Source organism: Cetorhinus maximus, chromosome 10 (assembly GCF_964194155.1).
Source record: "Cetorhinus maximus chromosome 10, sCetMax3.hap1.1, whole genome shotgun sequence".
Taxonomy (NCBI): Eukaryota; Metazoa; Chordata; class Chondrichthyes; order Lamniformes; family Cetorhinidae; genus Cetorhinus; species Cetorhinus maximus.
In genome coordinates, this window is record NC_135888.1 from 26,761,459 (window position 1) to 26,777,001 (window position 15,543).

Consider the following 15,543-nt stretch of genomic DNA (forward strand, 5'->3'; position numbering starts at 1 on the left):
CCCTGGTACTCGAGGAATGCTGTAAAGAATATTACTTAAATGATACAGAACATGTTCAGGCGTGGGGTGGAGGGTAACATTAGGAGTCGTGGTCCATGTGGGATTCCATGACAGGAAAGGAAATGGTTGAGCTCCTGCAGTCAGAGTTTCAGGAGCTCAGGAAGAAATTAAAAGAACAGCACTTCAAAAGGTATTAATGTCTGGGTTATGTCCCAGCGTCAGCATTAGTGCATATAGGGATAGTAGGATACAGGTTGACAAGTGCTTGGAGAAATGTGTCAGGAACAGGAGCACAACGATATGTTACAGGACGGAGGCCTGGATCAGCGATCTAGAGACACAAGTTCAAATCCCACATGGTAGCTGAGGAATTCAAATTCAATTAATGAAATAAATCTGGAATAAAAAGTTAGGGCCAGATTTTCTCTTCGAGTCAGGCCATTTCCCACCATCGCATTCCCACTGCCTTATTTAAACCCACATACACACGTTCCCAGGGAGTCAGGGGCAAGCTTGAGTCGGTCCACCGCTGCCTCTTGTATCAGGCCAGAGGTGGAAATGGAGGCAGACAGATGTCAAGACCAGGTTAGAAGGCCCTCCTCCATTCACGAGGGACATTGGCCCAGTTCTATTCATGACTATTAGGCCACTTAGCCCTCAACCCATGCCCCATCTATACCCCTTCGTATCTCTCAATGCCCCTTCATATCCCCCTTGACCCTCCATGCCCACTCACCCAGTATCCACCAAGGAATGAGCCCTATAACAACACTGGGAAGTCTTAGAAACGCTCATTAAACAATCAAAATAAACAATCATCCATTCAAACTCCACTTGAAAACAAGAATTACTCCTCTTAGGAGCTCAGACGCTCACAGCACAGGAGGCCATTCGGCCCATCGTGTCCACAACAGTCAACAAAGATCTGACTACACTAATCCCATTTTCCAGCACTTAGCCCATAGCCCTGGAGGCTATGGCAACGCAAGCGAACATCTAAATACTTAAATGTTACGAGAGTTTCTGACTCAACCATCCTTTCAGGCAGTGAGTTCCAGACTCCCACCACCCTCTGGGTGAAAATATTTCTCCTCAACTCCCCTCTTAGCCTTCTACCTCTTACCTTAAATCTATGCCCCCTGGTAATTGACCCCTCTACTAATGAAAAAAGTGCCTTCCTATCTATGCCCCTCAATCTTATACACCTCTATCGTGACCCCTCTCAACCTTCACTGCTCCAAGGAAAACAACCCCAGCCTATCCAATCTTTCATCATAGCTCAGACCCTCCAGCCAAGGCAGCATCCTGGTAAATCTCCTTTGCACCTTGTCCAGTGCAATCACATCCTTCCTATAATGTGGTGACCAGCTCATAAAATTCAAACAGCCGTTCTAAACCCACTTCAAAGAAACAAAATCCTATTAAATGGTCATAAAACTGTAAATCAAATAAAGCCCACAGACCCCATCAACAGTCCCTGCTGAGCTGAATCCCGTAGTGGTGTGGAATTCAGCTAAGCATTCCTAATGAGACTCCACTGCACCGTTGTATAAGCAACACCTCCAGAGCTGAATACAATAGAGCTCTTGAAGTTGACCGAATAGATAGCCAGCCATCTGGTCAGTTTTTCAAAGTCTCAGCTGATGCCTGGACTGTAAATTAATGTACAAATCAAGGCACGGGGTCCAGATGACACATTCATAGCCGATTCTCAACACTGTCGAATGCAAAAGAGCACTTTACTCACTGAAGAAAGTACTCTAATGCATCTGAACACTTACACAATGCTGGACTGACCTGATGGGTTTCATTTAAGCTTCATGAACCCATCTACCTCACTGAAGATCTCAAACTCAGGGAAATTCAAAATCAAGACAGGCATTTAAAAGGCCGAAACAAAAACAGAATTACCTGGAAAAACTCAGCAGGTCTGGCAGCATCGGCGGAGAAGAAATCAGTTAACATTTCGAGCCTTCATGGCCCTTCGGCAGAACTGGAGCATAGTTAGAAGAAGGGAGAAATATAAATTGGTTTAAGGTGGGTGGGGTGGGGGGGGGGGGGGGATGGAGAGACACATTGAGGGTGTGGTGTGGTGATTGTGGAGATGAGCAGATAATCAAAAGATGTCACAGACAAAAGGGTCAAAGAGGTGTTGAAGGTGGTGGTATTTGTCTGAGAAAAGTGCTAATTAAGAATGGAAGACAGGATATTCAAAGTACAGCTCTAGTGGGGGTGGGGTGGAAAGACTAAAGGTTTTAGTTTTAGATTTAAAAATAATGGAAATAGGTGGGGAAAGAAGAATCTATATAAATTATTGAAAAAAAAAGCGGGGGGGGGGAAGAAACGGGGTGGGGATGGGGGGAGGGGGAGTTTAAGATCTAAAGTTGTTGAATTCAATATTCAGCCCGGAGGGCTGTAAAGTGCCTAGTCGGAAGATGAGGTGTTTTGGATTTCCAGCATCCGCAGTAGCTTTTAGCTTTTTGTTTTTATTTAAAAGGCCGAACCCAACGTCATTTTGAGGTGTACATTAGATCACAGCCTGTAATGTTTCCTGTGCCGGTCAAAATTCAGATTTGTGGGAATCAGCAGGGAAGTTTACATTTACTGTTCCGCACCTCCATTTTTGGCTGCCTGGCACTTAGCATCAGAAGGAAAAATTCAGCTCCTATTGTCAGTAATGGCGACCATGAAACTATACTGGATTGTTGCAAAAACACATCTGGTTCACTAATCCCCTTTACGGAAGTAACTCTGCTATCCTCACCCAGTCTCATCTCCAAGAGGCTCCAAACCCACAGCAAAGTGGTTCTCTCTTAACTTCCCTCTGAAATGGCCTAGTAGGCCACTCAATTGTATCAAGCTGCATATAGAAAGTACAGAGGTGATCTAAGGAAGGGATTAAGAGGATCAAAGAGAGAGTATGAAAATAGATTAGTGGCTAACATAAAAGGGACCCCAAAAGTCTTTTATAAACGTAACAGTAAAAGGGAAGGGTGGGACCAATTAGGAACCAAAAAGAAGAAATCTTTGTGGAGGCAGAGAACATCGCTGAGGTACTAAATGAGTATTCTTCTGTCTTTACTCTCTTAACTGGCAAATGGATTTCAACACAGATAAATGTGAGGTATCACACCCAACAAGTAAAATAAGGAGGCTGCACACAACCTAGAAAATAAAAATCTAAACGGGGTAAGGCAGCAAAGGGACCCAGCAGCACAAACACACAAATCCCCAAAAGCAGCAACACAAACCCACAAGGCTATTAAAAGAAAATGCAGTGTTGTTCCCCAGATAGTGTGCGATATCAGACATTGGGATCTAAACTAGTCTAGCCATTGTGCTAACTGGGGGAAATCACACTAGTCAGTCACCTGTGATATGCCCTGCTGGTTGGGCCAAATGGCCTGTTTCTGTGCCATATATCCTATGTAATTCTTTTGAAGACAATGGAACTGAATGTCAGACATCGAATGTATGGCGGCTGATTCAATGCTGCCGAATATGCATTCTACACCTGTCTGTTCCTCTATGGCATATTCCAGAACATAATCCGTTCCTTGTAGCAAATGCCTAGCCATGTGCCACATGGCTGTTTTCTATGTAGTGCATTTCCATCCATTAAGTCTTTCCTTGGATATTATGGTATGGTCAATATACAAGCCAAAATTATAGCAACAGTAAGTGGTTCCACTGACCTGTATATTGCACAGCTGATATCTTTTAGAAGTGCCTGTACAAGTCTGGTTACCAGTTCCCATCAATGCTAGCCTTCTGCTAAATAAAACACGCAAACATATTATATACAAGTACTTTATTGTCTAAGATAAATTTGTGCATTTATTGTTTACCCCATAATGAACACTCAAAACTTTCATTAAATTTACAGCATGAGAATAACATTTTGTATAATTTACATGCATTACAAAATCATTTACACAGAGTAAAAAGAAGCTGTCAGCACTCATTTATCAAATGCTGTCAGCTTTGAGTCTAATGAAAGATTTAAGACCATGGACTGATTTCCTTTGGCATTGAATCAAACTGCAGAAGAAAATGGGGTAGTGAGGCTTAGTGCCATTTCCCACCAAATCCCAATGGAACCAGCTCCAGGTAACCCTTTCCCTGCTTAACCACATTGTTGACATTCACGTGGCAAGACTGGGCACCTAGCCCAGTTCCCTCCTACCCACCAGTTACTGCTTCTCCCAGTGGATGGGGTTATATGCTCAGGGTAGACAGGGTGAAGATTCCCAATCCTTCTGACAGATGAGGGGGGCCTGGCAGAGGCATCCTCTCCCTTAATTTCTGGCCCCCCCACCCCTGTGCAGCTGAGCCACTTGTGGTGCCATGGACTTGGCTCTTGCTGCATTCCCCTGAGAAACCATCCACCCCCAGCAGTATCCAAAACAGAAATCTGTCAGAGAGGGAGATGGACCCAGGGGACTCCTGCACTACCTGCCTCTTCTGGTGCTGTAGCAAGATTTTCTGGCCTCAAAATGGTGGGAGACCTAGTGATGATGAGAATTGTGCTTGGACTCTGCCCCGCAGCGCTAAGGACCCCCCTAACTCCGGGAAATTAGTCAGCGCTGGGACAAAGTCAAAGATAGGGCAACAGTCCTGTTCCATTGCTACTCTGTCCAATGACCACACAGGCTCCTGGCATCTCCTGAGCCTGAAGGAAGTGGCATGCGATTTAAGTTTCCACCATTATTTCCAATATCATTAATTTCTATTCAATGTATAATTCACTAATTTATCATAATTATTCTTGTTCTGACCAGCATCGCTAGTGTGCATTTATACCAATGGCTAGCTATTATATGGTTCACTCACCTATGCAAAACTTTGTTGACTCTCAAATGCTTAACCTCTATACTCAAACAACCATCAAAATACTCTGCACAACACTGTGACTGATACGGGTGCTATGACCTTGTGATACTAAACATCCAATAGTATGACAATACTCTACCTACACTCTTTCAGGGTCTTATGGGACCTGTAAAAGTCAGTCAACGAGGTCAAGCAAAAGAAACTAGTGTGTAAAATCAAGATTTCCCAAGTGCTGCTTACTCTCAGTGGTTGAAGTGGCACTCAAGCTTCATCCTCCGGCCATTTGTAATAACACATTTTTCTATAGCTCTGTTCATGTACTGCAAGATATCTTAAAAGTACTTTACAGAGCAGAAGAAAAACAATTAATACCAATCAGTTAATTAAAGGGAAGAATGTTAAAGTTGGGGAATGGAAAGATAGAAACATTTATGATATAGGAGGACACTCGGCCTATTGGGAAGAATTTTCCCCGTCGGTGAGCGGGGCCCACTCACCGACGTGTAAAATGACGCGGGGTGGCAGCAGGTGGGCGTCCCAACGTCGCCGTGTGTCATTTAGATTTTCAGTTCGGCAGGCATGCAGCCGAGTCAGCTGCGTGCCCGCCGAACTGTCAAAGACCTATTAAGGCCATTTAAAATCTAATTAATTCTATTTAATGAGCTGCCCGTCCAACCTTAAGGTTGGCGGGCAGGCGAAGAGCCCAGGCGGCCTTCACATTTTTCATGAAACCTCATCCACGGGCAGAACGAGGTTTCATGAAGTGTTTTAAAATCTAAAAAATTTATACATTTATTCTTTGACATGTCCCAGCTCATGTGATAATATCACATGAAGGGACCTGTTTTAATGTGTTCAAAACCTTTATTTAAAACTTTAGCACTGAAATAAATCTCCCTGAGGCACTTCCGTGCCTTGGGGAGATCTGTGTTCTTTCGCGTGCATGCACGAAAGAGCGCAGGGAGCCTCAGGGAATCCCCCCTGCCCGCACAGGGAGTGCTTCCGGGCAAGCGTCACACTGGGCAGGCCTTAATTGGCACGCCCACATAAAATGGCGGCGCGTCCCCGATCGGGTTCGCGCCCGCCGCCGCCAACGGGGAGAAGTTTCTGGCCATTGTGTTCATGCTGGACAGAAAAGAGCTATCCAGTCTAATCCCACCTTCCAGTAGGTAACAGCACATCAAGTGCATATAAAAGTATTTTAAAAAATGTGAAGAGTTTCTCTTTCTGCCACCTTTTCAGGCAGAGTTCCAGATCCCCACCACCTTCTGGATGAAAAAAGACTCCTTTCCAATCCTTCTACCAATACTTTATAATTATGTCCCCGGTTATTGATCTCTGCTAACAGGAATAGAGTCGATAGGGAGAACCTATCTCAGTTCCTTATAATTTTATACAGCTCAATTAAATCTCCCCTCAGTCTCCCTTGTTCCAAAGAAAACAATCCCAGCTTATCCAATCTTTCCTCATAGTTAAAATTCTCCATTTCTGGCAACATCCATGAAAATCTCTTCCGTACAGTTTCTAGCATGATCATATCCCTCCTGTAGTGCACAAACTAGAACTTTACACAGTACTCTAGCTGCGGGCTAACTAGTGTTTTTTTATACACTTCTAGCAGAACCTCCCATTCTTCCACTCTAGGCCTCAACCAATAAAGGAAAGTGCCCCCTATGCCTTTTTAACCACCTTATCTACCTGTCCTGCTACCTTCAGGGATCTGGGGACATGCACTCCAAAGTTCCTTTACACTTTTCTAAATCCTATTATTTATTCTTGCTTCGTTTCTCCTCCCCATATGCACTATTTAATTCCTCCAAACTGAATTTCATTTGCCACATCTCTGCCCACCTGACCAGTCCAATGATATCGTCCTGCAGTCTATAGCTTTCTTTCTTGTGATCAGCCACATGATCATTTTTCTACCATCTGCACACCTTGCCAATATTTTAGTCTAAATCATTGATATATGCCACAAACAACAAAGGACCCAGTACTGAGCCGCACTGAAACCCACTGGAAATGGCCTTCCAATCACAAAAACGCCCATCAACCATAAAACTTTGTATTGTGCCACTGAGTCAATTTTGGATCCAACTTATCCCTTTCCCTCGGATCCCATGAACTTTTAATTTACTGATCAGTCTGCCATATTGTGTCTTGTCTAAAGCCTCGTTAAAATCCATGTAGACTATACCAAGCATGCCATTGTCATTGACCCTTCTTATTACATCCTTAAAAATATTCAAACAAATTAATAAAACACAACCTTCCCTTAATAAATCCACACTGAAGGTCCTTGATTAATCTGTGCCTTTATAAACAATGATTTATTCAGTCTGAATTTTTTCTAAAAATTTGCCCACTGAGGTTAGGCTGACTGGTGTGTAATTATTCAGGCAATCGTTTCCTCCCGTTTTAAACAACCGTACAATGTTAGCAAGTCTTCCAGAACCGCACCTGTATCCAGAGAGTATTAGAAAATGATGGTCAGAGCCTCTGCCATTCTTCCCTTAGCAACCCAGGGTACATTTCATCTCGGTGTGGTGATTTATCTATTCGCCTTAACGTTTCCTCCCTATGTCTATGCCATCCACTATTTTATACTCCTACTCCCTTACCACAATGTCTGCTTCGCTCCTCTGTTTTTTGAAAACAGGGACAAGGGGCTGGATTTTGAGTTGGGATGACTCCGGAGGCCTTTAAAAACGGCAGGCAGGACCTGGATACAGAAGTCCTACCCCCACTTCAGGCAAATCCCATTTCTGTCAGCAGGGGAAGGGCATAAATCACAAATGGGAAATCAGTGTTCAAACAGATCTCATTTTCCCCGTTCCAAGCACCTTAACCCATAGTGTGGGAGTCACAAACCGATGGAAGAGGTGTAAACAGACCATGTCCTCCAATCAAGTGGCATGGTCTGATTTTTAAAAAAAAAATCCCCAACCCTTTAAAAGAATGAAAAAGCATGCTGCAGCTGTCAGTGTGTAGTATCTGAATAGCTCTCTGTAATAAAGTTTCTGCTTCTTGTTGAAACCTGTCCGATGCATCAAGTCATTACAGTGAAAAAATGCTGCTGCACTACTTTTTTTGATTGAAATTTGGTGTACCTGAGAAAAAAATAATTACATCTGGTCCTTCATTTTAAATATACTTCATTGTTGACATTTCCCAAGGGCTGTTATTACAGCTGAGTGCATTATGAAAGTTTGAATGAACTTCAAAACCTCAATGGGGAGCTGAGTTCACATTTTGACTGACAGCTTTAAGAGGTCACTAAAGGATTAGATGTCTTTGATGTGGTCTTCTACTTAATAGAAGTTTGTTTTTATTACAGGTTGACCACTTGGAGAATTAAAATCTTTGAATGGGTTTCATGAACTGAGTTTTTTTCCTCCTGTACCAAGTGTCTATGAGGGGTCACAGCTAGAGTTTTAAAGTTTAATTATTATTTTTTCATCCCACATGGCTCTTGAGGTCTGCCTATGGAGGGTACTGGGTGAGTGGCTATGGAGGTGGCAAAAGGAGTATGAGCTCGCATGGTGTGGGGAGGGCTAGAGGGCCTAACAGCCTTTTATAAAATTGGGTGGAAGTCTCAAAGAACCAAGACGCACCTTCCAAACAGCCCGCCTCGGCACCTGCCCAGCCCCATGGCCGCCTCCAAGCTACCTCTGGAGGCAGCAGGCCCAACCCGGTTACTCTTTGGTCCCCTGGGAAATTGTGCATGCGTGGGTGGGCTTGCTAAGTCAGGAGATCTCCAGACTCAAGCATCCTGCCTCCACGGCAGAATTCTGGCTCAATAAGAACATGCCCATGTCTTCCACCTCCCCACACAAGTTATCTTTTTTGGTTTCTGATGAGCCCTACCCTTTCCTTAGTTAACCTCATGCACTTTGTTTTGTAAACACATTCTTGGGTTTTCTTTGCCAATATTTTTAATGCCCCTATCTTTACTTAATTTCCTTTCTAATTTCACTGCTGTACTTTCTATACTTCTCTCAGCTCTCTGCAGCATGCTCTTCTTCAGCTCTGAAGGAGTCATATGGAGTTGAAACATTGACTCTGGCTTTCTCTGTTAGACCTGCTGAGTTTTTCCAGCATGTTCTGTTTTTGTTTGAGCTTCTTGGCATCTGGTGTAAGCTCTTTTTTTTTGCCTTATCCTACACTACAGTATCTTTGATTTTGGGTGCACAGTGGGTGTAGGTGGCATCTAGATTTAAGTTCTAGCGTTTTTCTTTGTGGGAACATATTTGTTCTGATCCTTCTTTAGATGTGGTTAAAGAAAAGGTTTTGGGGTGAATATTAGAAGTAGAGAGGCAGCTAGCTACTCTGGATAATCAGAGAGGGAGCATCAGGTAATGGAACAGAGATAGAAGTTACAGCTGGGTACAAAGGAGAAAGTTGTAGTAATTGGGTGGGAGAGAGACAAGCAAAAAAAGGAGAAAGTTACAGAGTTATGAGGAAAAGGAAGGGGAATGGAACTAATTTGATTGCTCTTTCAATGAGCCAGCATACAAATATGACTGGCTGAATGACCTCCTTCTGTGCTGCATCATTCTATGGCCAGAAACTTACCTGTGTTGGGCAGGCTGGGAGGGCACGGAGCCGATCGCTGCCCGTGATCACCTGCGCAATGCCATTTTACATGAGCGGGCCAATTAAGGCCCACCCAGTGTGACGCAAGGCCCATAGTGCTCAGCTCTACCTGTGCGGGTGGAGGGAGAGTCAGAGCCTGCGCTCTTTTGCGCATGTGCACAAAAGAGTACAGAAATCTCCGAGGCACGGAGCTGCCTCAGGGAGATTAAGTCCATATCGAAATTTTTTAATAAAGAAAGAGAAAAATTATTTACACATATCCCCTCATGTGACAGTGTCACATGAGCTGGGACACGTTTGTCAATTTAGCAAAATTTATTTATTTATTGATTTTATTAAACCTTCAGGTGGACCGCCGGTGGATGAGGTTTCCTGAAAAACGTGAAGGCCACTTGGGCTCTTTGCCTGCCCGCCAACCTTAAGGTTGGATGGGCAGTGCTGTTAATTATCTAAATTACTTTCCTAATGGCCTCAACAGGTCTTTGACGGTTTGGCGGGCGCGCAGCCGCCTCCAGCGTGCGCTCGCTGAACAAAAGATCTAAATGATGCATGATGATGTTGGGATGCACACCCGACGTACTCGCAATATTCTGGCCCATGGTTCTAAGGGTGAGATTTTCCAGCCCCACCCACTGCTGGGATCGTCCACCCCTGCTGAAAGTCAATGGACTTTTGATTGGGCTGCCAAATCTCCTGTAGTGGGTCCCGCCACGTCAAGCCCAGAAAATCCCAACCCAAGGATCTGACTGGAGAAAGGGGGTAAAAAAAAAACAGTAGTTAACAAATGTGGGAGGCAGACTGGTTAGAGGAAAAGTAGCAGAAAATATACACAAATTACCCAAATCAAATGGATGCTTGAGAACATACATACAAAATAGGAGCAGGAGTAGGCCATTCAGCCCCTCAAGCCTGCTCTGTCATTTGAGAAGACCATGGCTGATCTGATTTGGCCTCTACTTTCCTGTCTACCCCTGAACCCTTATATTCTTGACTGACAAGGGAGTCAATCTAACTTAGTCTTAGAAATATTCAAATGACCCTGCCTACACTGCTCTCTGGGGAAGAGAAGTCCAGACTAATGACCCTCAAAAAAATTCTCCTCATCTCAGTACTAAGTGGGAGACTCTTTATTTTGAAGCTGTGCCCCCTAGTTCTAGTCTCTCCTACAATGGGAAACATCCTTTCAGCAATCACCCTGTCAAGTCTCTTCAGGATCTTACATGTTTCAATAAGATCTCCGCTCATTCTTCTAAACTCTAGTGGATACAGGCCCAACCTTACCTCATAAGACAATCTCTTCATCTCCGGAATCAATCAAGTGAACCTTCGCTGCACTACTTCCAATGCAATTATATCCTTTCTTAAATAAGGAGACCAAAACTGTACACAGTATTCCAAGTGTGGTCTCACCAAAACCCTATACAAGATATATGCAAAACTTCCACACTTCTATATTCCATTTCCCTTGCAATAAACACCAACATTCCATTTGCCTTCCTAATCATGAGCTGTATTTGAATCATAAAAAGCATGTACCAGGACACCCAGACCCTCAAACGCAAAGTTCTCCAATCACTCTCTATTTAAATAGTATATTGCTTTTCTATTCCTCCTGCAAAAATGGACAAGTTGACATTTTCCCACATTGTACTCCAGCAGCCACATTTTTGCCCACTCACTTAACCAGTCTACATCCCTTTGCAGGCTCATGTCTTCTTCACAACTTACTTTCCTACCTATCTGCGACATCAGCAAATTCAGCAACCATACATTCAGTCCCTTCATCCAAGTCCTTGATACAGATTGTAAATAGTTGAGGCACCAGCACTGACCACTGTGGAACTCCACTAGTTACATCTTGCCAACCCGAAAATGACAAATTTATCCCTACTCTCCTTCCTGTTAGCTACTCAATCCTCTATCAATGTTAATATGTTGCCCCCTACACCCTTTACTTTTGTGTAGTAATCTTTGATGTGGCATCTTATTAAATGCCTTCTGGAAATCCAGGTACACCACGTCTACAGGTTCCCCTTTATCTACCTTGCTTGCTGCTTCCTCAAAGAACTCCAATAAATTAGTCAAACACGATTCCCCTTTCAGAAAGCCATGTTGACTCTGCCGGATTGCATTAGGATTTTCTAAGTGCCCTGCTATAACCTCCTTGATAATAGATTCCAGCTTTTTCCCCTATGACAAAAGTTAGGCTAACTGGCCTGTAATTTCCTCCTGAAGACAATAACAACTCTGGAATCAGAATGGATGAACTTTACTGTCAAAGGCACCGAGAGAAAAAATGTTCTATATACACTAGATCTGCAGAAGTTCAGGTCACACATGGCTTTGTTGGTTTTTGAAAGTGATTAAAATGATCCATTCTGGCACTCTGATGCACTATATCGGAGTAATAATTACCAAGCCCTTTAAAGTGACCTCTTGATATGAGTTATACTTCCAGGATGAGGCAAAGTAAAGGAGTAAATCAGTGGGTAAGTCACCTTGAGCTGCACTTCTGTACCATTTAGGGGTCAGCTGAAGGTTGGCACTGCAAAAGGCATGGGAATTGGCCAATGCCCTGCAAGTGGCAGAGATGAATGGTGTGGGAGAACTAGTGTGGAAAATAAATAACAAAAAAATCCAATTGTCATATTACTTCTGACACTTGGCTATACCCAACATTTTAAGCTGCCTTTTCTCTTCACAGATATTGAGTGATTGGTTACATATTTAAAGCATTTTATTTCAGATTTCCAGCATTTAGTTTTTTTTCCAAAACTTTTGAGCAGATGTGCAAATTTTGTGTCAGTTTTATAACAAAATTAACACTGTCTACACATTTATATTTATTTCTACCTTTGTTTCAGACAGTGTCTTTCCTGCGTTTTGATGCCTCCTCCACAAGTCCGGGTGCATCCCGTCCATTTGGCCCATTCACCCCACCAATGGGCAGTATTATCTAGTCCTTCTTCTAAACTATTGGAGGTCTGGGCCACTTTCTAGGGGAAAGAAAAGAGAAATATTTATTTTGAAATAATAGGCTGAATTTTGACTTATATGAGCTCATGGGTTTGGGAGTGTGTTGAGGTCAAAAGCATGGAAATTGCAGCAAGGTGCCTACTCCCAACATCTTCGAGAGAGGCAGTTGTCAATTTCAATGTGTAAAACGCTCAATTAGAACAATATTAACATGGTTTTTGGAATTTAATTGTGGGTACACAGGTTTTCCAGGATCCCTGGAACTTGCAGAAGCACAGTGGTCCTCACTGTAATTGAGGAGGGTAAAGATATTACAGGGAAAGGTGCCCATGTGTACTAAAAGTTTTGAGCTGATTTCTTGCCCGATTGTGAGAAAGATTTTGTTTACAGTACTTGCGCCATGAGGCTACTTTCACACTGTGATTTGAATGACTGGTGATCTAATCTTCCAAGTGGGGATCATAGGTGCCGTTTATGGTGTACAACATTGCACAGCAGCGAGGTTTTGACCTTCAGGAGGAACAAGGCCAAGGCACCATCTCATTATTGCAAGGTTCACTCAGATTCCACTAGTCCACCTACCTGACAACAGCAAACAAAAGCCATTTCCTGCTACTCCAAGACAAAACAATTTTGCAAGCAACTAAACATCCCTTTCACAGCACGCAAACCCCAATTCTTCACAGACAATTCTCATGTTACCATTCATCACAAGTGAAAAGGCCACTTGCCAGGAGCAACCAAAAATAGACAACACTGGAAAGTGGTGGAATTATTTATGGGCTGAATTTATGTTCCCAAATCAGGAAGGCTGGTCACCCCACCCCGCAACACTGAAAAAATTCAGTGTGATGTGCTGGTAATGTCATCACTCTAGTCTCCTAAATTACAGAAGGCGAGCAGGTGCTGAAATCAGCACCAATTTTAAAATCATTAATTAACAAGCTATTAAGCCCGTTAACAACCCAGTCATCTGCATTTTTTCATTGCCCACTGCAGTGTTCATGTACAGAGTAGAAAAAGTTTGAGGGTCTTTTACACAAGACGACTTAAGGGTTGTAGAAACGACCTGCCACAGGGACCATGGTTTAATGTATCAGCAGATTCTGCTGGGGAAGCTGGCAGCATCTGTATGTTTTTTTAAATTGACATTTTATTGAGCCTTCAATACAAAATAAAGATTGACTCAGAGCAGTGGACCATTACAATTCTAGCCATGACCAAGTTTCTGTTCACAGCACTCCTCTACCTCAATGTTCCAGACTACAGTGCTGATTGGGCACAGAACTGCCCCTTTTTTCACCTGTAATCAGCCTCCTTCCTATTGGACAGCCACTAATTGGCCATTGATTGAATGAGCAGAGATGGCAGGAGCAAGAGTGGACCAGTTTCCATTCCGCCTCCACTGCCCCATCAAGAAATGTAAAATTCAGCCCGATGTGGCTCAAAAGTTAAACAGAAATTTAACATTCTAACATTGTATACCGTGTACAAATACAATTCTTTATTCTTCCTCTTTCTAGCATTTCTACATTTATATAGTGCCTTTAACATTATGAAACATCCCAAGATACTTCAAAAGGAGTATTATAAAACATAAGTGTGATACCGAGCTACTTAACTGATAATAGGTTAGATGACCTAAAGCTTGGTCAGCGGTGGTTTTAAAGGAGTGTCTTAAAGGAGGAAAGCAAGGTAGAGAGATGTACAGAGGGAATTCCAAAGCTTGGGGCCTAGGCATAAAAAGGCACAGCCACCAATACATTATTAAACGGGGAACGGACCAGAGGCCAGAATTAGGAGTGCAGCTGTCAAGAGGTCTGTGGAGCTGCAAGAGATTTGAAAACAAGATTAAAGATTTTAAAATCAAGATGTTGCTTGACCGGGAGCCTCTAGATTTTGGAATCTGTGAGGGCCAGGCCAAAGACTGCTCCATCTGCACCAGTGCAGGGGCAGGTTCAGCCATCAGGACATGAGGCAGCATGCAGGGTACTGGCTGAGGGGGAGTGTGCAACAGGTGAAAAGTGGAAGTGCTTTGAGCCAAATTCCCACTTCCACATCCCCTTTCACCATCATCCCTCTCACAGCCCACCTGCACTTTCCTGCTAGCAATGAGCCAGAAAGCACTTCACGGCACATCTCTGGAGCAATGAACAGCCAATGCTAAGGTTTCACAAATTCTAGTGAAGGTGGAATTCAGAGTCTACAAGCAATGGCTAAGGGCCTGAGGCACTTATTTGGTGCTCCATGCAGGTGGCTACTTTTTCCATGGACAAAGACATCCTTGCAAAGGCTTGCAATATCACATCACTCTTACATGGACAAAGGGGCCACAGCTGAGGTATTAATTGAATGCTTTGCATCTGTCTTTACCAAGCAGGTAGATGCTACCTGGTCCATGGTGACAGATGAGGAAACTCTGTCACTAGAAGGGTTCAAAATTGATAAGGAGGAAGTGTTGAATAGACTGTCGGCATTTCAAGTTGACAAGGCATCGGGACCAGATGCGATGGATTTGGGGAGGTGATAGCATATCTGGTAATCCAGAGACCCAGGGTAATGCTCTGGGGACCCGGGTTCAAATCCCACCATGGCAGATGGTGGAATTTGAATTCAATAAATGTCTGGAATTAAAAGTCTAATGGAGCACTAAGAAACCATAGCCGATTGTCGTGAAAACCCATCTGGTTCACCAATGTCCTATAGGGAAGAAAATCTGCTGTCCTCACCTGGTCTGGCCTACATGCGACTTCAGACCCACAGCAAATGTGGTTGACTCTTAAAAATGCCCTCTGAACAAGGGCAATCAAGGATGGCTAATAAATGCTGGCCTAGCCAGTGACACTCACATCCCATAAACAAATTTTTTTTTAAATCCAAGGATATTGAAGGAAGTGAGCGGAAACTGCAGGGGCACTGGCCATAATTTTTCAGTCTTCCCCAAACTCAGGGGAGGTGCCAGGAGACTGGAGAATTGCAAACATTACGCCCTTGTTCAAAAAAGGTTGAAAGGAAAAGCCCAGCAATTACAGGCCAGTCAGTTTAACTTCAGTGGTGGGCAAGATTCTAGAAACAATTATTCGGGATAGAATTAGTAGTCACATGGAAAAATATGGGTTAATAAGGAAGAGCCAGCCT

The 15,543-nt window shown here is 43.4% G+C and overlaps 1 protein-coding gene across 1 annotated transcript in view; it reads right to left on the reverse strand.

Annotated features, from left to right (window-relative positions):
* ttc16 (tetratricopeptide repeat domain 16) overlaps positions 1-15,543 on the reverse strand; it is a 135,474-nt gene that overhangs the window by 112,677 nt on the left and 7,254 nt on the right. The window contains exons 3-4 of the mRNA XM_078550257.1: positions 12,283-12,425; positions 3,696-3,774 (exon numbers count right to left, since the gene is read on the reverse strand). Coding sequence (XP_078406383.1) covers positions 3,696-3,774; positions 12,283-12,425 — 222 coding nt within the window. The remainder of the gene's footprint in view (positions 1-3,695; positions 3,775-12,282; positions 12,426-15,543) is intronic.